Source organism: Triturus cristatus, chromosome 10 (genome assembly GCF_964204655.1).
Source record: "Triturus cristatus chromosome 10, aTriCri1.1, whole genome shotgun sequence".
In the NCBI taxonomy this organism is placed as follows: Eukaryota; Metazoa; Chordata; class Amphibia; order Caudata; family Salamandridae; genus Triturus; species Triturus cristatus.
This window is the reverse complement of record NC_140593.1, coordinates 784,103,316-784,127,827: the sequence shown is the minus strand read 5'-3', so window position 1 is coordinate 784,127,827 and position 24,512 is coordinate 784,103,316. Positions and strand designations below refer to the sequence as shown.

The window sequence follows — 24,512 nt, the reverse complement described above, 5'->3', positions numbered from 1 at the left end:
TAGGACATATGTTTTTAGATATGTTTTAGCATGTTCTAGCTAATCATGCGATACTCTCTTTTAGATATGTTTAGTATGTTTGGGATTTAGTAATGTCGTTCATACGAAACTGGAGTGGGTGTTGTGTGTAGATTTAGATTCTGTATATAGGTTTCCGATTTATGCCTTTATATAGGTACAATTCATATTGCCCTTATTTAGGCATAGAAAATCCAGCCCTTATTTAGGCATTGTCCATGCTAACCAAATACAGGCATGGTCTCCTACATCAGTCAATCCATGTCACAACGAGTTGTTGGGAAACAAGACTCTTAAGCCTTTAGGAATTTCCCTTGCTTGGATATTGATTTCTCCAAGAACTCATTTAGTATGCATGAACATCTATTCCTTAGGGGTTTATTCATGACGTTTCCATGCCCGACTTTTACGTCATACAGGCATTCCTAAACACCTTCAAGGTGTAAATATACCTGCACTTGCCTTGACAAACCACGGTTCCGGTACGGTCCAGTTCGACTGCCTACTTGCGGTTCACCACAGCAAGTTCGGAAGGAGATCGAGTTCCCACCTGATGCACTGACCAGACGCTGTCATCCTCCTCGCAGAGATTCCAGCTCCAGTGTTTCTGACTCCCATTGCGGCGTGTTAGATATCGAGTCCCGGAAAGAGATTCCAACCTCACACATTCTAAGGTATGGAGCAGACTAGAACTTAGAAAAACTTTTGGCAACTCTTGGCAAAACTAAAACTATAGCTAACTAAACTAAAGAAAACAGCACCTACTTCTTACCTCGTACTACACTTAGGTTAGGTACACTAGGGTAGAACTATTTAGAAGCATCAGATGAGTGTTCACATTTTAGCCTATGTTATTTATGTATGTATTTTATGAATATATGTCATAGCTACAAACCATGCTATTGCAGTATTATTTGATCTTACTGTTAACTCTGTACGTATTGTACTTCGCATCCTGTCTTACGATTGTAGCAGTTCATATCTCTTGCATGAGAAATCAGACTGTTCAATAAACCCTTTTTTATTGAAACGCCCGTCTCTGTATTTCTGTGCAGCTCTGTAGAAACGAAGCATGCACGGTTGACTGAGTGAAACTGTTATCTATTGTTTCCACGGTTCTGAGATTGTTCCGACTCTAAGGGAAACAAAGTTGTCATGTTTATGCAGTTGTCAGAAACTAATCCCTTCTTGTATATTCGAGAAGTTTCTAGTGACCGCTGAGTTAGCTGGCACACACAAGTAATTAAGTTTAATGTACTCGATAGAGACATACTGACCTCAGTCCTATGTCAAAACTATAGTGTATATTATTCCAATGCGCAGAGTCTATCAGGGATATAGGAACTACACTACAAAGGGAGATTGATGGCCTGCAATATGCACAGAGGCCATAGGTTCCGTATAAAGTAGGTGCACGTACGCTTGAAAACTTGGACAGAAATTACTCGCTTCTAGGAGTTGGAAGAGGTACTCCCAGCTAAGGGAGTCGAAGGCCTTATCTATATCTGCCAAGAGTAAGACCGCAGGGCGTCCCAGCTCCGGGGCCAATGCCATAGCGTTGTGAACCCGACGGATGTTATGCCGGGTGACCCTATGTGGCATAAAGCCAGATTGGTCCAAATGGACCAGATCAAGAATGCATGATCGCAAGCGGTCCGCCAAGACTTTCCCCAGTAATTTTGATTCAAAGTTGATTAGGGAGATAGGGCGATATGAGGACGGATCCTTTGGTGGATGGCCGGGCTTTAAAAAGAGGACAATTTCAGCTTGTCTCCAGTCCTGAGGCAGTAGTCGCTTCTCAAGGGCCTCGTGGATCGTTCCCAATAAATGTGGGCCCAGCGTGGCCATATGGAAGCGAAGGAACTCCATAGGGAACCCGTTAGGAACCGGAGCCCAACCTGGTCGCATCACGTTTACTGCGGCTGTTGGTTCGTCTAATGTATTGGGGGCATCTAATTGGTCTCTCAGCTGATCCGACAGCCGCTGAGGGGGGATATCCCGTAGGAACTCTGCGATGAGATCTTCCGAGATCTGCTCCCTCGGGGTATACAGCGTGGAAAAATGACTCGCAAATTCCTCCTCCACCACCTCCGCAGGGACTGTACGCAAGGCACCATCACTACCCCTTGGCTTGACATAATCTATGCAGCATTTTACTGGATTTGTCCCCCCACTGGTATATCGGATGTTGAGACGCCAACCAGATTTCATTTGCCTCGTCTGTGAGGTGATAGTGCAGCTGCTGTTGCGCAAGGGACAGATTTCTTCGAAGAGTCGGAGTGGGCTCTAGTGAGTATTTCGCTTCCAAGGAAATGCACTGGGCCTCTAGTTCGAACCTCTGAGCGGAGCCCTTGCGCCTGTCGTTAATCCTATAACTAATGTCCACCCCTCTAATGGTGGGTGTCAGGACCTCCCAGAGGGTTACTTTAGAGGGGTGGAGTCGACACTCGGGGTAAGATAGATCATGGATCGCAGTGTGGAGACACTCCTGGTAATCAGGATCCTGCAGATGCCATGGGGACATCCGCCATCTGAGTGGGGGCTTTTGAAAATGTAAGAGGAGTGTCACCGTGACTGGTGAATGATCCGATAACCCTCTCGGAAGATGCGAGACCTGGGAAAACATGTGGACATAGCTCCGTGGTGTGAACAGGTAATCTAATCGAGACATAAAGCCATGTACCGCTGACATGTATGTGTAGCCTATCTCGGCAGAATGGTATTCCCGCCACAGATCCGCCCAACCCAGTGCCCCTGTAAGCAATGATAATTTAGAAGTACCTGCGGGGGGACCACCTCCAAACCCCATCTCCTATCTAGTAGCCTCATAATGCCATTCCAGTCTCCACCCAAAAGGGACAGACCCTCCAGGAGCTCTCCCCACAGCAGGGTCAGACCTTCCACAAAAGCAGTCCTGAGGGGCGGGGTGCATATACATTGCCCAGCGTGAGCAGTTCACCATAAAGCATTCACGTCAGGAGAACGTATCTACCCCCAGGGTCCACCCAATGTTTAGTATGGATGAAGGGGACACGAGCATGAATAAGAATACGGGAGCCCCTAGTGAAACCCGCATAAAATACATGTTTGAATCCAAACCTGGCTAGACATGGAGCCTTATTGCCCAGGAGATGAGTCTCCTGTAATAGAAGAATGTTGCCCCATATCGTTTAGCTTGCCTGAGGACAGCCCCCCATTTGACCTTGTTGAGCAACCCCTGGACATTCCACGTCACCACAGTCAGGTTACCGGTATGGGAAACCGTTGCCTGAAGGGCCATATACCTAGTCAGGGTCTAAGAGTAATGGTCTGCCAAGTGAAGAATGGGATGTGTGTTTGCGTGTATAAACAACAAAAAACATAACTCTACATTCCTGAACCCCCTGCCCCTTCGGTATCCCCCCTGCCGATACTGCCAAGAACTAGGAAGCTTCTAGTATTTTAATGTAATATATGAACTGTGCTTTGTTCTCATGGCAAGGTTTGTTTAGAGGTGTGTTTACTGTGGCACCAAACTTCATCCTTATCAGGGCTGTTTCTGTTAAGATGGGGAACTCAAGGCACAGACACAGATTAAATACTGAGGAGCTCTTACTTGTTAAATCTCATTAAGTATTCATATGTAGGTAAAAGTATTTACACCTGCTAATGCTAAAATAAAGAGTCTTAAGATCTTTAGGATAGATGAATGCATTGGAATTTGGTGAGCTAGTCTTGACGATCTGGTGAAATTTGAAACAAATATTGTTGGATGAAAACTCGCATTAACAATTGATTCACCACAAGTAGAATTCCTCAATACAGTAATTAAACCTATGGTAGCTTTATCACAGGTGTGGTAATCTGAGAAAAATACTAAACTTGTTTTTTTCCAGTTCTCATACTCCTAAACTAAAAGAAAACCTTCGACTTGGTCAGTTTTTTGGTGGGGGAGTTTATTGCATAGTGCCAGTTGAGGAGACTTTAAGACTTGCAGAAATTAGGCTGTGCTGCCAGGACAGGGATTATTTAAGCAGTAAACTAAATAAGAATTTGGAATGTATTCAAAATATAACCAGATAGATGGCACTGAAACAGTCACAACAAAATGATGTATTTGATGGAGCAGAGAAGAACACGAAGTTCTTCTCCCATTCAGCAGACCATTTTACAATATAAAACACATCATTAACAAAAAAGTGGAAAATAGTGAGAAATCACTCAAAGATACAATCAATCAATTTTCTTTATTCGATTTCATAGATAAAATCATAAAAGTCAATTCATTAAAAAAACAGCATACAGATTTTCATTACCAGATTCACTCATGTTTTTAAAACCCCCCATCAAAAAGCGTACAAGAAATAATACAAATAGAGGGAGAGTTTAACAGTTGTAAAAACAGCAAGGCAGGCCTAACTTGGGTAACATTCAAAGGTCCTAAAATTGGGCATAGGAATTTATGTCGCAAATTATTGTATTTTGGACAGAGCTTAACAACATGTTATGTATCGTTAAACAATATATTGTCACAATTACAAAGGGGCAAGTGCGAATACATACAGCCATGATTAAAAGGGTCTAGGCGGGGAAATAAGTTTAACCTAAGAGGAGTCGGCAAGCGGCGTTAATGGCGAGTCATATACCAGATCTAATAAGATTCTATATTGCTGACTGTTTTCACTAATAGCGCTTGTCGCATAGAGTGTTTCATTAGCGCATAGTCCTCGCATTCTGAAGCCAACTTGTCCCTAAAGGCGGCTTCAACACATTTGCCATCTGGATGGGTTATCTCAGAAGGATTATCATACATGTCTGACCTCCCTAGGGCCCGCAAATTACGCCCCACATATCCCAACCATGGGATCAGGGAGGATTTTTCTAGTTTTAAACAATCTTGCAAGATAAGTCTGCTGAAACTAAGTTCCTCCTTTACCCAAATTGAGTTCCAAAGTTTTAAAGGACAAAGGCGGAGGTGCTCAGTTAAAAAAATCTACACCTAGTTCTCCGTGAACTATTTTGCAAAGTTAACTTTGTAGAACTCCCAAGAGGCCCCTTAAAAATTTATTTTCGGCTACTTGAAGTGGAGCAACCCGACCATATCCCCATATTCCACTGCCATATCTCGCTAAAGGGTTAAAAGACAAAACATTAAGAGATATGAGTGAGTGCCAATTCATCTCAGAAACCAGTTGGACCCCCAAATACCTGAACTTGTCTACCTGCCTGAAGTGTTGGCCATCTATTACGTATTTCACGGTTTTCGTATTTGATGGACCAAACTTCATAACATGTGACTTTGAGAAGTTCGTTGTCAAGTCAAGGCTACTCATAAAACTAATAAAAAGGGTAAGAAGTTTTTGCAAGTCTTTAGCTGTACAAGCAATTAAAACTGTATTGTCTGCATAGAGCAAGGCAGGTATAGAACAATCTCCTAATTTAGGGAAGTTAGCACCCGGAGCTGTCAGGGCTTACTCTATGTGGTTGATATAAAAAATTAATAAAAAGGGAGCTAAAATACAACCTTGACGAATTCCGCACCATAATTTAAAGTGCTCTGTACATTCCCCATTAGGCATTAGGTCCAAACCTGACACTGGCTGAGAGATCGTTGTGCAAATTACGCAAAAAGTTTATTAAAACTGGGTCGACATCAATCTGTTCCATCATGGACTAGAGCTTAGAGCGGTTGACTCTGTCAAAGGTATAGCTAAGGTCCTTGAAGGCCAGAAACTGCTCCCTTCTTAGACTTATTGTATTTACAAGTTAATAAATAGAGGTTCAATGTTTTTTTACTATAGTACCCTGGCTGGAATGAAACCCATACTGGAGGTCAGATAAAAAGCCTCTGTCTTCGGCCCACTCTGTGAGGCGGTTTAGTAAGATCCGGCCAATGATTTTCACCTCCGAATCTCTAAGGGAGATGGGCCTGAAGCATGCAGGGTCTGACCTATTGCCCTTTTTAAAAACCGGGACTAATACTCATTGAGAACAGGTAGGTTGGTTAGAACCAGAGGCTGCAGAGTTTAAGTGCAGTGTCAATACTGGGGCCCATAAGTCTATGCAGGTGTTTTTTAATTTTTTTTAATGAATTGAGTTTTATGTTTTTATCTATAAAATCAAATAAAGAAAATTGATTCATTGACTCAAAGATACAACATAATTTTGAAGAATATTCAATATCTATCTATACCAGGAAAATGTATGACAATTGTTGTTGCAGTCAAAAGATGAATAACAAAAAGAGCAATGTACAATGTGCATTCCTGTAAAAGATGCCCTTCCATATTTTTTTATTTTTTTTAAATAACTTTATTGTGCAAATTAGCATCATTACAAATATGGGCCTACAACCACCAGGGCCGGCCTCTAATGTATGCATGTCAATTACTTGACGTCACGAAGCAGCGACTGATCCCCAGAGGCTCAGCAGGGTTACAGGAGACATTATCTGCAACTCAGAAGCTAGGCAGGATACAAATATTTTAAATTTTAAGGGAAAAGAACAAACAAAGAAACTAAGAAACAAAACTCAAGGCGAGAAACAGTCTAGACGGTGTCGAGCGCCGATGGGGGGGTCCCACCATACCAGGTAAAGAATCAGGAGGACAACAGCGATGACCAGGGGGGGGGGGGGAGGCAGCGGGGAAGTCAAAACAATCGGACAAAAGGATACAGTATTCCAGGAACCTCAGGATCAGGGGGACAGAGAAATGTCCGGAGTGTCTACATAAGGGGGCGTACAGATGTTACTTCGGTAGGTGTTCCACTGACCCCAAATTCTACCCCACGCCCCATGCTTACCCCGGACCAGATACACCGTCTTCTCTCTGAACATGCACCAGTCCATGTTCTTCTTCCACACTGACACCGTGGGAGGCCGTCGGGAACCCCAAAGCTGCGCAATATCCCTCTTTGCGATCATGTTCCCAAGTGCCGCCCATCGGGCCTGGGCGACGTTGTAGTCATTCGGCTCCCATACATTCAACAAACATCGACGAGCCTCAGGCAGCAGAGCGACCCCAGTAACACACTCCATTACAGCATGCACACGGTGCCAATATGCCGCAACCTCACGGCACTCCCAAAGTATATGAAGGAAGGTGGCGCTCATTCCACAGCCACGCTTACACAACCCATCCGAAGAAAAACCCATCACAACCAAACGAGGACCCGTCACATAAACACGGTGAAGAATTTTGAGCTGGATGAAACGGAGACGGGCAGGGATGGCCACCACTTTCGGGGAGGACAGTGCGGACTGACAGTCTTCGTCATCCAACTCCAACCCGTCTCCGGTCCAGGCCTCCCTAAGACGCACCAGGAGGTCCGCCCGATTGTTGATTAATTTCTTATAAATCAAGGAAATCGTACTATCGGGCAGATGACCATCAAGTATACGGTCCTCGAGTGGTGAAGATGCAGGGACTGTGGAACCGGCCTCAAAGACCGACAGCAAAGCGTGGCGAACCTGTGCATATCTGAGGAACTCCCTCTCACTCAACTCGTACTCACTCTGAAGCACCGCAAAGGATTTGACCGCACCTTTCACCCAAAGATCACCCACTCTGCTTATGCCAATCGTATCCCAGTTCTTAAAACCTTTCGTTGTCCAGAGGCATCCCAATCTGTCCGATGCAAACAAGGGGGTCGCTCGTGTCAGACGATCATTCCATCCCACAGCCACATTGGCATCCTTCCACACACGTATTGCAATCTTAGTGGGTCCCGTTAGGTTCCTCCCCGCCGCCCGAGAGTGGAGCGCTCTGTTGAAGTTGCCACCAGGCAACTGATATTTGTCCATCTCAAAAGCCGGACTCGGACCGGGAGCATACGTAGCATGGTTGATGGCGGACAACTGGGAGGCCCAATAATACCTCCTGATGTCCGAGAGCGCGATGCCCCCGTCATACCAGGGGAGAGTCAGTTTTGCAAGAGCGATGCGTGCGCGACCGTCCCAAACAAGTCTCCTCTGTAAACCCTCCACCTCCCGGAAGTAGGCCGCTGGAATAATATCAAAGGAGTTCTGGAGTGCGTAGAGAAATCGGGGCAGGGACATCATTTTAAAAAGGGCCGCTCGACCGAGTGGCGACAACGGCAATCTACGCCACCGAGCCACGTCCACCTTCAATCGCCGGAGAGGAGGAAGGAGATTATACTCGTGGCGGACCGCCGGGTCCAACGATACGTAGACCCCCAAGTACTTGAAACCGGATTTCAAAATGTGAATGGGAAACCTATTCGGTAAGGGGGGAAGGCCACCAGAGATAACATACACACACGATTTAGACCAATTAATGATCAAACCGGAGTTTTTACCGAAAGAAGTGAGGACGTCGAATAGGACGTAAGGGATTCACGCGGGGAGGTGAGGTACAAAAGAATATCGTCGGCGTACAATGAAACCCGATCCTCAAAGTCAGGGGCCCACTGAATGCCCTTTATCGATGGTTCCCATCGGAGCCAGGCTGCAAGCGGTTCTAAAGCAAGAGCAAAGAGCAAGGGGGCAACGGACATCCCTGCCTAGTACCCCTCCCGAGAGCGAAGGGCTGGGACACCCTACCATTGACAACAACCTGAGCCAGCGGATCCGTATATAGAAGTCTCACCTAACTAATAAATCCCGCACCGAAACCGAACTTCGCCAGAGTGGCCTAAAGATATGGCCATTCTATCGTATCAAAGGCCATCGTGGCGTCCAAGGAAGCCAAGATGGCCGGCTCGGAGAGAAACTCCGCCCTGGCGAGAACGCCATGTAAACGCCGCAAGTTAAGAGCAGTATTCCGGTGCGGAATGAAACCCGACTGATCCGGATGGATCAGGTCGCAGATGACAGCGAGTAAGCGATTAGCAAGGACCTTGGCAAGAATCTTAGGTTCAGCATTCAATAGGGAAATAGGCCTGTAAGAGGCACGACGATCACGAGGCTTGCCCTCCTTAGGAATTACAACTATAGTGGCCAGAGGCTGATCACAAGGGAGGGAACCAAGCTCACGCGACTCCAGAAACATATCACGGAGAAACGGTGCGACTTTATCCGGGCGCAACTTGTACAATTCAATAGGCAATCCATTGGGGCCCATAGCTTTGCCAGAACGAAGGGAACGAATCGCGGCTACAATCTCGTCGGCCGACAACGATGCCTCCATGCGCCCTCGATCCTCGTGGGACAGGCAGGGCAGCGCAATATCCCTCAACAAGAGACAAGAGTCATCCTCATCTCTATCATACACCGGGGAGTAGACCACACGAAAATAGTCAGCGAAACACTCCACAATCTCGCCAGGGTCAGTCACATGCACACCATCAGAATTCTGAAGCACAAGGACCACACGGTTCGCTCTCTCCTTCTTATCAAGCCATGTAATCAATTTACCCGCCTTATCCCCGACATCATACAGTCTACCTTGCTGTTCCCTGTACATTGTCTTGGCAGCATCCGTAACAAGGGATTTATATTCAAACTGTTTCAAGCTAAGGGCGTGGAGCCTATCCTGGGTAACACCTAAGTCTAGATCAGCCTCCAACTCCAGTATTTCGGCCTCCAGCTTCACGACCTCCCCAATCCTAGCTTTCTTGGTCTCGACTATTAATGATAGGGCCTGTCCACGAATAACAGTTTTGAAGGCTTCCCAAAGGGACACTGAGGACAAAACAGACCCCTCGTTCTCCAGGAAGTAGTGGTCAAGCGACTTAATGAGGCTGTTGCGTGTCTTTGGGTTGCGCAGATGCCAGGGGCTAATAGGGGCGATCCGTCCCGCGGCTTGCGTCCCAGTGTCGAAAAGAAGCCACACAGGGGAGTGATCTGAGATGCCCCGGGCCAGGTGTCTCACCTCCCCAACGTGGGGGGACTGGGCCGCGGGCATGAGGATGTAATCAAGCCTGGAGAGACTCCCATGAGCCCCGGAGTTGAAGGTGTATTGACATTGCGTCGGATGCATTAACCTCCAGCAATCCACCAAACCAAAGGTGTCCAAAAACCCACCAAGCCATGATTGGGAAACAGGAAGGGCCCTGGGGGGGTGGCGATCCAGATCGCCGGATAGCACGGAGTTGAAGTCCCCACCCACGAGGAGAAGACTATCGGGGAGTTCCAGCAACATCCAACCAACATCAGAGAAAGTGGAGGTCTGGAGGCCTGGGGAACATATATCGTGACTAAGGAGAGAGTCTTACCCTCCCACCTACCAGTTAGGGCGGCATAACGCCCTCTGTCGTCAAGGATGACATTATCAATCTCTAGTGGGAGGGAAGACCGGACCAGATACCAACCCCTCTGGAACCAGTGGTGAACCCAGAGTGTGCCACCAATCGGTACCCCCACCTATTCATAGCATGACACACGTTGCCAACCAAATGCGTCTCCTGCAGGAGTACCACATCCGGAGTCAAACGACGCAAATATTGCAGTACAACACCCCGTTTAATACGATCCCCCAATCCATTGACGTTCCAAGATATCAACCTCAACCCACTACCCCCCATCCCCACAAGAGTTGCATGAGTCCCCCCACAGAGAGCAGGACACCTGAGACAGAGAAAGAACCAATATGCCACCTTGAGAAAAGAAAACACGAACACAAACACCCCCTCCCACCACCCAACCAAAACCCGTTACAACTCCCCCCTCCCTGCACCCCTGCAGACTAAAAAGCCACCCCAAAATGCAGTGTGCCTGTCGCCCTAACAATCCCATTCTACAAAAAGACCCCGGAGGAGGAGAGAGGCCCGTCTCCACCCGCCACCCAGACACGAACTACTATAAGACAAAATATACAAACGAAGTAGAACCCAACTGAGCAATGTCTGATTGTCAAGGTTAGGGACCAAAGGGTCACTTCTGTGTAGGCTCACCACCCTCGGCACCGCCAGGGTGCCCCGTGCGATCGCCCCGACCAGATAGAGAATCCAACCAGTCACTCACACTGTCCGGTCGCTCGAAAAAGAAGGTCCGTTCCTCGTATTCCACTCGAAGCCTGGTAGGGAAAAGCATAGCATACTTCAATCCCAGGTCCCGGAGACGTCGCTTAACCCCTTGAAAGCCCATCCTCTGTCTCTGGACAAGTTGAGTGAAGTCTGGGAAAAAGTTGACAGAGGAGTTTTCAAATTTCACAGGGCCGTGCACTCTCGAAGCTTGCAAAATCGCATCACGGTCTCTGAAATGAAAATGTTTTGCGATGATAGGCCTCGGAGGAGGGCCAGGCTTGGGCTTACCGCCCGGGACACGATGTGCACGCTCCACCGCGAAAAACTTGCTCAGTCCAGAAGGGGCAAGATGGGTGAGGATTAGATCTTCGACCAGGAGGTCAACCGAACGAGTCTCGGGATTCTCTGGAACACCTATGACGCGAATGTTGTTGCGTCTTGCCCTGTTCTCAAATTCCTCCAGCCGATGGGACATCAAGTCGTTGGCCGATTTCAGATTGCCATGGTCTGTTTGAAGTTCCGACACATCGGCCGTGAGGCTGGAAGTCTTCAAATCCAATGACTTTACCTTCTCGTTAGTCTTAGACAGGTTGGCCCTGATTAAAGTGACATCAATGGTGACCGTGTCAATTTTACGAGCCAGAGCCTCATACTGCTGGCCGATGGTCTCCTTCATGCCGGTGATGGCGCCCATAATGTCCTGCAGGGACAAGTCAACAGGGGCAGAAGGGTCGTCTCTGGTGTCCTCCGGGGTACTGCTGGAGAGCCCGGGGGATCCTTTGGCTTGAGTGTAACGGTCCATAACATTTGTCTGGAACGGTCCCCCACGAAGAGGCGTCTTAGTCTTCCGCTTCTCGGGTTCACCCCTGCCCGTCATGTTGGAAGATGCACCCCGGAGGGGCCCGCGAGACCTGGTGAAAATGGCCACCGGCAGGTCGGGCACCATCAGGTCAAGAAGCTGGCTCGTACGATCCGAAGAAAGTCACGACTTGACCCAAGAGGCTATAATAAGGGGGCAGCGATGACACTGAATGGAGGCTGGAGTGGTCCCCGGCCGAGCGAAACGGTCTCTCAATCAGACCATGTCAGGATCCGGAAACGAAACCGAAAGTGGGGGTACGGCCACAGATGAGATCCCACTGCCGTTGTTGTTCAACTACGTCCCGGCTCCACAAATCACCAAGTCCCCGGCACAGCCTCCAGGTGGGCCCCAAAAGTTCAAAGTGCTGTAATACTGGTCGCCCAGGTCCGATTCAAATTCTGGAAAGAGTTATGGACTCAGTCGAGGTTCACCTTCGAGGGTCCGTCCGAGAAATCAGGATATCATCAGGATAAATTGCGAGGAGTGGCGAGGGTCCGGGGAGCCCTGTGCTCACACGACCATCTTGGATGCGCGCTAAGCTCCTCCTCGCCCTTCCATATTTAAGTGGTTTAAAACAATAACACATCCAAAAACGGAAAAGGAGAGCTCCATCAGGGGTTAATAAACTTTTTGTTTAAAGGGAGTGGAGTACCTTCTAAATTGTCTGTGTATTGGAATGTTTTAGATGCTCAGGTCATACAGAAGCTCAGTCAAGATGTCAAAGTTGCGATATAGTGAAACCTTAATTGAGAAGGGATACTTCACAAAAAGACCTTTACCACAAGAGGCATGTTAGATATTTACATAACAATTTATCCATGTGGAGTAAATAGGTCAAGTTCTAATTGTTTCTTTAAAAACAATAGGTACAATTGGTAGAACAACAAGTGATATATACGAATGACTAAAACATGGGTTTCAGGGAGTAGAAATACTTGTAGGAAGTGATCACATTTTAAGACCCTCCAATGAAACCTTCAAACTATATTGCCCATCTGAAGAGGATCTCAACCACCATCTCAATGGACTTACAGAACCTTTTCGATTACAATTTTCTGAGAGAGAATAATCACAGGATCATATCAAAAATAAAATCAATTGTTTCTTCTAGATGTGGCACATTTGATCATAGAATTCAACATGTGCACAGATACTTGCGAACAGTCTCTGCTAAATGGCATTGGAAACTAGGCTAATCCATGGGAGACATCCTCAGTTCTGCAGCCTCACATAACCAATCTATAAAATGTGGCTAACTCTTTCGGTTTAGGAGTTACTACTTGCAGTTCCTGTTCTATTTCTTCTGGACTATTCTGTGGAAGTCATCTTATTGAGATCCAAGAGTTCAACTGCAAGTACTCAAACCTGGATAGGGTTCCCCTAGTTACGGTGCTTGTAGTGTGCCATGACTTAACCTTATCCATATTTAAAAAGGTTGCCCCAAATGCTAATCCATGCTTCTAGAAACTGTAGATTAAGGCATTTTCCAAATATTTTGCTCAAATCCGAACCTATTTATTAATCAATTTCTAGTTCATTTGTATTGCTGATTTTATCTTTTAGTATTTTAAAAGTTCATTTCTTGTTAATATCTGTTTTTCCCCTCTATTCTTCTCTACATTGAGTCAAACAGTCTCTTAGAATCTATTTCTTAAATGTTTCTTTTTGTTTAAATCATTCAGATTTTTCTGTAATAATTTGTTTTAGCCTTACATTGGGCCTTATGGCAAATGTTATTTCAAACATTAAAGATACAGATAGAAATGCATGCTAAAAATAGATTATTCCGACTTGTGGGTTTGATGAAACTATTTACAATCCATTCTCTGTTGTTCTGTTACTTTCACACTGAACATTTTTAAATCCTTCTATTTGTATATTGGATAACCATCAAATCGGTTAAAAAAAGGAAATTATAAGAAAGCGGCTTTAAGGAATCCATACCGAGAAAGGTGGCTGAAAATTTGGAGGAATTGTGTTTTACAGAATGTAAATATAGGTTTCTTGGGAAATAATTACACACATACATATGTAATTGTTGTAAAAGAAAACTTTGATTAAAGGCAATGGTGACTCATTGCTATCTAAACCATACTCTTTGTTTTTCCTAGTCCATTTTGATAGAGTAAAGAAAATTTAAAAAAAATTAGAATTTGAGATCCTGCTTTTAATATAACCAAATTAATTTCCTCACCTGAGGTGCAGTTGTAAACTCCTCCTTATGTTTTGCAGATTTATATAGCTCACTATCACCCGAGTGGATATCCTAGCACAGTGAGTGATGTAGGAGGAGGCTAGACCTCTGGATCTGGTTTTCAGTTTGCGTGGATTGTGTGCAAGTAGGAGTCCGAACGAGTGGAGGTGTCTGGAAGGTTTGTGAAAGCTGATGCGGTTATTGAGGTATGCTGGGCCAGTGTTATGTAATGCCTTGAAAGTGTGTGTGGGGAGTTTCAATTGTGCTGCTTTGTGCATGGAGAGCCAGTAAAGCTCCTTCAGATGTAGTGTGATGTGAGTCAGGCGTAGGAGGTTGGGAGTGACTCTGGCTACCGATTTCTGAATGGTCTGCAGACTTCTGATGAGTTTTTTGTTGATCCGACGCAGGGTGTTCCCGTAGCTGAGTTACTTGTGACAAGGGTGTGTGTGACAGTTTTCTGGGTGCTGATTGGGAGCCATTTTAAAATCTGCATCTTCAGCCTATGGAAGCATGAGATGGTGACAGCGTTTGCTTGGTGGGGGGGGGGGGGGGGGAGTCATGTCAAGTTTATTGTTGAAGATGATCTGAATGTTCTTGGTCTGGGTGTCGATCCTAGCTCTGTTGGCCACAAGGTGGATTCTCACAGTGAGGTACTCTTCTCAAAGATCACGATTTCAGTCTTGTTAGTGTCCAGCTTCAGATAGTTGGTCATCGTCCTGTGGGCAATGTCTGTCATGCAGGCATTGAACATGACCCAGGTACTGGGCGTCTTGTCCTTGAGGAAGAGAATGAGTTGAGGGTCGTCGAGGTAGGAGAAGAGGGTGATGTGAGATCGGATAATGCTGGCTAGAGGGCTCATGTATGCGTTGTAGAGGGTTGGGCTTCAGGAAGATCCTTGTGGAACTCCACAGATGAGGTGTGGCATCCGAGTTGTACTGTCCCAGGGTGACTGACTGCCTCCTTTCAGTCAGGAAGGAGCAAATCTATTGAAGTGCATGTTCCTGGATTCCGTACCATGTAGGTCTTAATGAGGATGGGGTGAGAAACCTAGTCAAACCCTGCGGATAGGTCTAGGAGAATGAGGACCACTGTGTCGTCTCTGTCCAGAGTCATACGGATGATAGAGGTGTTGAGGACAGTTTCCGTGCTGTGGTAGGTTCTGTAACCCGACAGGTGTTTTAAAGGAGTTAGTAGTCGTTGAGGTATTCAGAGAGGTGTCTGTTGATGCTTTTCTCTAAGACCTTGGCAGAGAATGATAGCAGTGAGATCAGTCTGTAGTTTTCAAGCGTTGAAGGGTCCGCAGAGGATTTTTTCATCAATGGGGGGAATGTTGTGTGTTTCCAAGCTTGTGGGAAGGTCACAAAAGAGGTGAAGGCGTTCAGAATAGGTGTGTGCATGACGCTGATGGTTTGCAGTCCTCCGAATTCGGCGTGGTGCGGGCAGGGGTCTGATGAGCACCTAAGTGGATGAACTTCATAGTGTAGGCAGTTTCCTTTGCAGTGATGACAGGCCATGTGGTTAGCATTGGTTCTTTTGATAAGATCTTGGGGGTATTTGGCAAGGCCTGTTGGGTCCGGTTGCCGGTTCAGGTTGCTGTAAGTAGCTGTGTTTTTTTGCTGAAAAATTGAGTTTGTTGCAGAGGTCCTGCGAGGGTGTGATCTAGTTGGAGGCTGCCGGTGATGAAGTGAAAGATTTCTTTGCTCTTGTTGATGTGGGCATCAATTCGATCTGCCAGAGAGATACGTTTGGTGGTTTGGATCATTTGATGGTAGCGTTTCAGTGCAGATTTGCTGCATGTTTTGGCTCACTCTTCATTTAGGCTCCAGTTGTATGAATGGGCTTCGATCACCAATAAGACTGAAATTTGAGTTCACAGAAATTTGTTTTAGATTTCTATTACATATGTTCTTGTTAAGAAGTGGATTCAAAATGGTTGAACTTTAAGTTACACAACAGTTCTTGTATTGACTGTTAGATAAGTAACATTTATATCCAGATGCATAATGCATTATGTTTTAAATAGGTGTAAACCAGAAAAAAATGAACACTTGTATTTATGTATTGAAATATGTCAATTTTTGATACAGAGAACTCCATTCACGGATACTCCTTAAACAACTTGTATTCAATGACAACTGGAGAAAAGAACAAACCAGTAACGCTTAAGCAAGACAATGAGTGGGAAAAAAAGATCAACATAACCACTGGAAGAATCCCAATACCAGTTTCTAGGTACGTGTGTTTAATCTGCATAAGTGCGTTTTTATATTTTAAAAAAGCAGAATGCGTCTCTGGTAGAAAAAGCAGCACATGTTTCTTTTTTACCAGTGTTTTTTGTTGAAATGCTCCCATTTTAAGATGTGGTTTGCCTTTATGCACTTTCTGTAACAATGAGAGACGCACTGGAATGCTGGCTGTGTAAGGCATGTTGTAGGAGGCTGCTTTTTTATGTAGTGGGACAATGTAAGGTCACATCATTCACAAATTCCAGACAACTCTTATTGGTTTACAGTGCTTACTTTAATAATTCTTAGTGCTCTATGTTTGGTAGTGTGGTCGAGCGGCTTAGACTTATCGGAGGGGAGTGTTAAGCATTTGTTTCACACATAGTCAATACATGGTACACACACTCAAGAAGTAATCCAACACAACGTGTATATGGGCTATTCTATTCTGTTTTGTTTTAACAGTTCTATGAAAACAAAACACATTTAAACAAAAAAGAAGTAATCCAACACCTATTTATCAAAAAAAAATAGTAGCACAGATTTTTATTTAATTTTAGACACCAAGATCAGCAGAATCGGGGGAGGAGCCTAGCGCGCAACCAAGATGGCCGCGTAGGTGCGAGGCTCCCGGGGACCTCCGCGACCTCCTACGATTATCCTGACATTATCCTGCCCTGGATGAGGGGACTAGGTTGGTGAACCTGAGCTGAGGTGGCACCCGTTTCCCGCTTCCGAATCGGACCTCGGACACCGGAGTGAGAACCGATTGAAGTGTGCGGCCTTCCCCTCGCCGGACCCCGGATTTGCGCTGTGGGGTGATCCAGTGACAAAGTGAACAACAGCGGCAGGCAGGGCCTGGCGACTCGCGTGCCCCGCACTTTCGCTTTCGCACCACCTTGTCGTCTCTGCGAGGTTGGGTCGCGGAGCCCTTGGTGTTGGTGTGGTGTGGCCTTGCTGGGAGACCCTGCCTGCCTGCAGGCTGTGATCCACCCCGCTGCCCTGAGGGGGCCCCCCCGGAGCTCGTGTCTGCTTTCCTGCCCTACACGACGTGGCTGGTGCGACTGGGAGACTGGTGGCCATGGCCACGAAACAAGATGGAGATCGGGCAAAGACCAAATCGACCCGGCGCGGCGCCGTCCATCAGGCCAACAGTATGGACCGCTATACCCTCCAGAAGGGATCGCCCGATGGACCGCGCAAGTCCCCTGAGAGCCCTCCTGATGCCCCAGACCTGCCCGCAGATTTGACTCTGCGAGATGTTATGGGCGCCATTGCCGAGATGAAGGCCTCGGTGGACCAGCGGTTTGATACACTGGCGCAGAAGATTGACTCGGTCCTCGTGGATGTTGGCCTGGTGAGGGCCGATCTTTCCAAAACCAATGACCGAGTAGAGTCTTTGGCCCACACCGCATCGGGCCTTACGACAGATGTGGCGGCCTTGCAAACAGAGGTGCGTCGGCTTAGTCGGGCGACTGCGCTAATGGATCGACGCCTGGAGGACTCCGAGAGTCGGGCACGGAGGAACAACATCCGCATTATCGGGGTGCCCGAGGGACGCGAGGAGGCGGCGGCGGATCTTTTTGTGGAGGACCTGATTGCTACCCATCTCCAGCCACGGGGGCTGAGCAAATTCTTCGCTGTGGAGAGGGCTCACAGGGTTCCCGGGGGAAGGCCGAATGTCGGAGCCCCTCCGAGACCTCTCATCGCCCGGATTTTCAATTTTCGGGATAGAGACGCTATCCTGCAAACCTCCAGACTGCATGGACCGGTCAAGCTTGACAATATGGAGGTCAATTTCTATCCTGATTTCACCCCAGCGGTCCAGAAGCAGAGACTGAGCTTCCTAGGTGTCAAACGCCGTCTTCGGGACCTAAACCTCAAATATGCCATGCTTTTCCCGGCCAAGTTGCGTGTGGAGGTGGATGGTCGCACGCATTTCTTTGATCGTCCCGAGGCGGCCGGGGACTGGCTGGATACTCTGCCCGGGGATCGTGATCGGGGGGGCGGGGGGGGGGGCGGCGGGGGGAGACGGCACGCTGGATCAGGACTGAAGGTCTAATAATGGGCCTCACTCTGGACGAAAATGATGCCACTTTTAATTCTGCGTCAGTTTTTTGTAAGTTCCCCTCCTATGGAGGTTGTGTTGGGTCTCTTGGGGGTTCTCCCTCCTCCTCTAGGGGGTTTAGTTAGTCTAACTACATATGGGACAGGCACACTGCACGTTGGGGGGGCTGTTTGGGCTCATGCAGGGGTGCAGGGAGGGGGGAGTTTTGTTGGGGTGGGTGGGTAGGGATGGGGTGTTGTTCGTTTTTATCACAAGGCAAACGTATTATTGTGTTGGTTTTAAAGTGCTCTCCGGGGTACGAATGATGGCTTTTGTATATGATGGGGGGTAGGGAACTAACTTTGTTATCCTGGAATGTGAATGGACTGGGGGACAGGATCAAACGGGGTGTGGTCCTGCAGTTTTTGAAGCGAATCTCGCCTGATGTAGTCTTTTTGCAGGAGACACACCTCATTGGTAACTCCTTCTGTGCCATGAATCGGCGTGGCTATCGCCTAGTGGCTCACTCGGGCTTTACGTCCGGCTCACGGGGTGTGGGCATCATGGTGAAGAACTCGCTCCCGTTGGAGATTGATGAGGTGCTCCACGATGATAGGGGACGTTATACGGTCTTGGTGGGAAGACTGGAGGGCAAAGTGGTTGTCTTTGTGTCAGTATACATCCCACCGGGGCTGCAGTCGACCACCTTTGCGGACCTTGGGCGCCTTCTCCTTGGCCTTCCGGGGGGGCTTTTGGTTGTGGGGGGGGATTTCAATGCGGTGGTATCTGGATCTTTGGATCGTCACCCCCCTAGGGACCTCCCCCGGGCACAGGCGTGGCTACCCGGCCTCTTAGATACATTTGGATTAGTGGACTGCTGGCGTTTAAAACACCCCGCTCAGCTGCAGTATACTTTCCACTCGGGAGCCCATGGTAGTCTCTCACGACTAGACTATGTCCTTGTCCCGGCGGCCTATGTTGGGAGGGTGGGAGAGGTACGCCATTTGCCACGGGGTATTTCGGACCACTCCCCGCTCCTACTGCACTTTGATGTCTTTCCGAGGGGTGAGGGTAGGGTGGTCCCAATCAATCCTTGGTACCTGCGCGACCCCTCCATTCGCGCTGCATTGATTAAATCCCTTCAGCGATATTTTGATGAGAATGTGGGGTCTGTGCCTTCGGCCATATCGCTATGGGTGGCCTTCAAGACAGTACTCCGAGGGGAGGCCCTATCCCTTATTTCCCATGCCCGGAGGCGCGAGCGGGAGGAGGTGACCCGGATGGAGGCTGAAATAGCCGAGTTGGAGGGGAATTTAGAAGGTGGGGTGACGGATGCTGCATTACATGTCCTCCAACTCAAACAGGCGGCCTACAGGGCCCTCGTCACGGAGGCGGCCAGGGGCCTCAGTAGAGAGCAACAGGGGCGTCTGTATGATGTGGGTGATAAGGCTGGTAAACTTATAGCGTGGTTGGACAAAAAAGAGAGAGCGAATCGTGTGGTCCCGCTGATTGAGAAAACGGATGGTGTGTGTGTGACTGAGCCAGAAGAAATTGTCTCCTGCTTCGCGGATTATTTCCATGGGGTGTATTCCCCGGTGTCTCCCTGCTCGGAAGAGGATTCCCTTGCCCTGCTCAGTGATATCGCGCTGCCCTCCCTTTCCGGGGAGGACAGGGTGTCGTTGGACGCCGCTCCCACCTCCGATGAGATCGCCCTCGCCATACGCTCGGTCGCTTCCGGCAAGGCCATGGGTCCGAATGGTCTCCCTATCGAGTTATATAAGTTACGACCGGATACGCTGGCACCCCACCTCCGGGCTATGTTCCTGGCGGCACACTCGGTGGGCTCCCTCCCGCCGGACCAGCGTCTGGCTACAATCGTAGTCATCCACAAGGAGGGGAGACCTCGGGACCGGGTTACATCCTATCGGCCCATTTCGCTGCTGAATGCGGAGCCCAAGATTCTCGCTAAGGTACTGGCCAATCGGCTGGTCGGCGTGGTGGGCGATTTGGTTCATCAGGACCAGTCTGGCTTTATTCCTCATCGCAACACAGCCCTTAATCTGCGGCGTTTGCACGGTGTGCTCGCACGTGCCCCGTTTATACGGGAGCCGGCCATTTTGGCGTCCTTAGACGCCACCATGGCGTTTGACACGTTTGAATGGCCATATATCTGGGCGATGCTTGCGAAGTTTGGATTTGGCCCAGGGTTCATCAGTTGGGTCAAATTGCTATATTCGGGCCCATTGGCGCAGGTGGTGGTGAACGGAAGAGTATCGGCTCCGTTTGAGCTGGGCCGGGGCACTCGACAGGGTTGCCCCTTATCGCCGCTCCTCTTTGCACTTGCCTTGGAGCCCCTGGCGGAGTGGCTGCGGTGGGAGCCTTCCATCCGTGGTCTCCGCTGGACCCCCGAGTATGAGGACCGCGTATCCCTATACGCTGATGACATCCTCTTGTACCTAGCTTCCCCACGTAAATCACTCATAGTACTAGTTGATGTTCTGCATTCATTCGGTCGTAACTCCGGTCTGGTCATCAACTGGGCTAAATCGTGTGTGTATGTTCTCTCTGGGGAGGCTCCTATCCTCCCGCGGGGCTGTCCGATCCAGGTCGCCCCGCAGGGATTTAGGTACCTGGGTGTCTTCATTACTCTGGACCCGGAGGCTCGGTATAATCGGAACTTGCTTCCCCCCCCTCCAGCGTCTGAAAGAGAATGTCGCGCGCTGGCGGCGTTTGCCGCTTTCGCCGCTCGGCCGGGCGGCATTGTTTAAAATGATGTCGTTGCCGCGTTTCCTATACGCGTTGCAGAACACGATGGACCTCGTCCCAGCGCGCTACTTCCGCGAAGTGGAGAGTTTGCAGCGCCGCCTGTTCTGGGACGGGAGGCCACGTATTGCCCTGGCTAAGCTGACGCTCCCCTGGTATGATGGGGGGATTGCCCTCCCGGATATTAAACGGTATTATTGGGCCTCCCAGCTAGCTGCAATTAATCAGGGCCTATATGGGCCAGCCTTAAACCCGGCGTTTGAAATGGATGGGATGCTACTTCCAGGTGGTGACTATAATCGAGCGCTCTACTCTAGCGCGCCCGACGCTCGCCTGACGGGCCCCACGCGTGTCATGGTGCGAGTGTGGCACGCGGCCAATGCTGCAATGGGGTGGAAGGACCGTTTGACCCGGGCGTCACCACTATACGCATCTGAGCGGTTGGGCTCCTTGTGGACCTCGAAGGGCTTTGAGAAGTGGGATTTAATAGGCATCAGCAGAGTGGGGGATCTCTGGACGAGGGGAGGATTTAAAACGTTCGAGATGCTGCAGACGGAATTTCAGCTGCAGGGCAGCGAGTACTTTCGGTACTTGCAGGTCCGGCATGCGCTGGGCTCCGTCTTTCCGGACGTTGCCTCCATCCCGGAGTGCTCCCCCCTGGAGGATAGAGTGCTGGATGGACACGTCCCTGACAGCACGATCTCACTGATCTACAAAAAACTGATCAACGATCGCTCAGACTTGCTGACTGCCCTTCGTGAGGCTTGGGTAGCCGATGGGCTGGAGCTGGACGACGAGGACTGGATCTCCGCGGTGGCCTCCCCGAAAGAGGTGGCCATACCGGCTCGCCTTCGTTTCGTCCAGCTCAAGATACTCCACAGGGTCTACATGACGGGGCCAAAGCTCCTGCGTATGGGCTATGCTGAGGACGGTTTGTGTAAGCGTGGGTGTGGTGCGCTGGGGACTTTTCTGCATATCCTTTGGGAGTGCCCGCAAGTGGAGGGGTTCTGGCGAGGTGTGCATGAGGTGCTGCGAGTGGTCACGCATGTGGCGCTGTTGCCCGAAGCGAGGAGATGCCTGTTGAATGTGTGGGAGCCTACCGATTACTCGGTGCCGCAGACGTGGTGGGTGACTCTGGGGTATATGGTTGCCAAGCGTGATATTGCCCAGCTGTGGGGATCCCAGAGCCCCCCGACTGTCTCGGCCTGGAAGGAACATATGGATTGGTGCATGTTTCGGGAAAAGGTGGTGTATGTGGCGAGAGGTAAGCCTGCGACATGGGTGAAAGTGTGGGGCCCCTGGAACGCCTACCGCGGGGGAATCTGTGCTCCACCCCTATTGCCTGATCCGTCGCCGGCCCCGTCCCCTTAGCCAACTCATCCCCCCGGTACCTGGGCATTAGGTGTCCCCAACCCTAGTTCTGATCTCTCCCCCCCCCTCTTGAGATTCCTATGGATGGCTAGAATCCCCCCTCTAGGGGAGCACGTGTTGCTATTCCGCTTGAGGATTGCCTTGTGGGTTTGTTTGTGTTTGTTGTTCTTTAAATTTAAAATGGAACCGTATAATGGGGTCTGAATAGTGTGGCACGCAACGATGTTATCTCCTGTAAATGCTCGGCCGCAGCACCATGTGTTTTACAAATATATACCGTATGCTCCTTTTATTGCTAGCGGCCGGCCGGAAGGTTGTAGGCCCATACTTGTATGATTTTTTGAGTCTTGTAATAAACGGTTTCAAAAAAAAAAAAAAAAAAAAAAGATCAGCAGAATCGGGTAAGTACTTTCGGAGTTATAGATATTACAAGAAATCAGTAAAATCCATAAATTATGTTTTTAAGGTATGAGCTTCGAACGCTGTTATGTTATCCTATGGAAGGAAAACATATACTGCCAACATGTACTTGTAGTTGTAGTTCGGGGGTGCCCTTTGGACATTAAGGTGCTAGGGGGCCAAGGTCCAAAGAGCCCCAGCAGTTTTAGTTTACCTGCCTTGGCGTGTCTCGGTGTAGAGGTGCTAGACGGATTGGTAGCCTCGAGCACTACACTGTTGAAGTCAATGGGCAACTGAAAACATAGGCTGCAATGTAGGACTTTGGGCAAGTCCGGTAGAACCCACAGGGAGGCTTGCCTGGTAAGGGTCTTTAGATTTAGGGGGTGAACCCGGGTTCTAGGGCAAGGGTGCAGAGGTATTTGGCCAGCTGGTCACTTGCATTTAAGGCTCTTACGGTTCTCGGTCTGACCTGTATAGGGTAAAAAACAAGACAGCAGGGCCACACTCGGTGGTGGGGTGGTCTACCCCCCAAAAATAAAATAAAAATGTTAAAAATATATTCTTACAAAAAAGCGGGGTAAGGAGTTTAAAGGGTCAAGGATGGGAAGTGGTAAAGGGAGTTAAAGTGGTTTTAAGGTTCAAGGTACAGCTTTTAAGAGCTTAAGGACAGGTAGTGGAAAAGGGATGTAAGGAGTTTTAAAAAAAGAGGGGGGGAGTGGATTATTAAAAAAACAAATGGGGTTGGGAGGCAACCACCCCCCAAAAAACATATCTATCTAAATCTATATACAATATATGTATATATGTGTGCATCTCTCTCTCTCCCTCTCCCTCTCCGTCTCTGTCTCCCTCTCCGTCTCTGTCTCTGTCTCTCTCTCTCTCTCCCTCTCTCTCTCTCTCTCTATCTATATATATCTATATACACTAGCATAATTGAGTGGTATTCCATCCGGGAAATTTTACCTGCTGAAAGTATAAAAGTCTCCAGGTAGATTACTGGGGACAAAACATGCAGGGATTAGTATGGTAAATCCAGTTTCTTCAGGTTATTCCACAAAAACTTGTAATCCTTGCTATTTCTCTCTTGTGGAATCATTGGAACCCTATTTAATTGTAATTTATAGAGAGGAAAGTAACATGGATAAATCCAGGCCACTCATAATGAGTTCTCAAGTCGAGCATGAAAAATGCTAAAGGCTGTTACTTTATTCAGTCCTTGACATTTAGTGTTGTATATTTGACATAAGACATTGACACTTTCAGTACTGCAGTGCAAATAAGTACTAATGGTTTAAACAAATCTTTACCTGAATCTCTGTGTAGCTGTGTCACTGGGTAGAGTTCCATTGATACACTTGCGCTGAGTGTCTTCTCACTCCTTTTGTAGTTTGTGGTCAGGCATATTCTTCTGAGAACGGCCCTGGGTGAATGAGTTTATTTTTAGTTTCACTCGTTTTTATTGTTGTTTTCTCATACAAACAAGGCAAGCTTTCCCACATGCAACCAACTACTGAACTAAAAAAAAGGAACTACCAGCAAGTCCTTCACAACCACCCTCCCCTCTTCCATGTCACCAAAGTTACTGGTCATCTTCAGCAGACAGTCTGTAATGGGATAGTAGACCCAATGCTCTGAGGCGACTCGGACACGCAAGATCCCTATTTCCTTGACTGAGGTACTTTAAGATTTTATCCCACTAGGTTGTGAATTTATCAGAGGCGTCCTGCA

At 48.2% G+C, this 24,512-nt stretch overlaps 1 protein-coding gene across 1 annotated transcript in view; it reads left to right on the top strand.

The window, feature by feature from the left end:
* FAM234A (family with sequence similarity 234 member A) overlaps nt 1–24,512 on the top strand; it is a 346,953-nt gene that overhangs the window by 221,099 nt on the left and 101,342 nt on the right. The window contains exon 7 of the mRNA XM_085628316.1: nt 16,067–16,211. Coding sequence (XP_085484442.1) covers nt 16,067–16,211 — 145 coding nt within the window. The remainder of the gene's footprint in view (nt 1–16,066; nt 16,212–24,512) is intronic.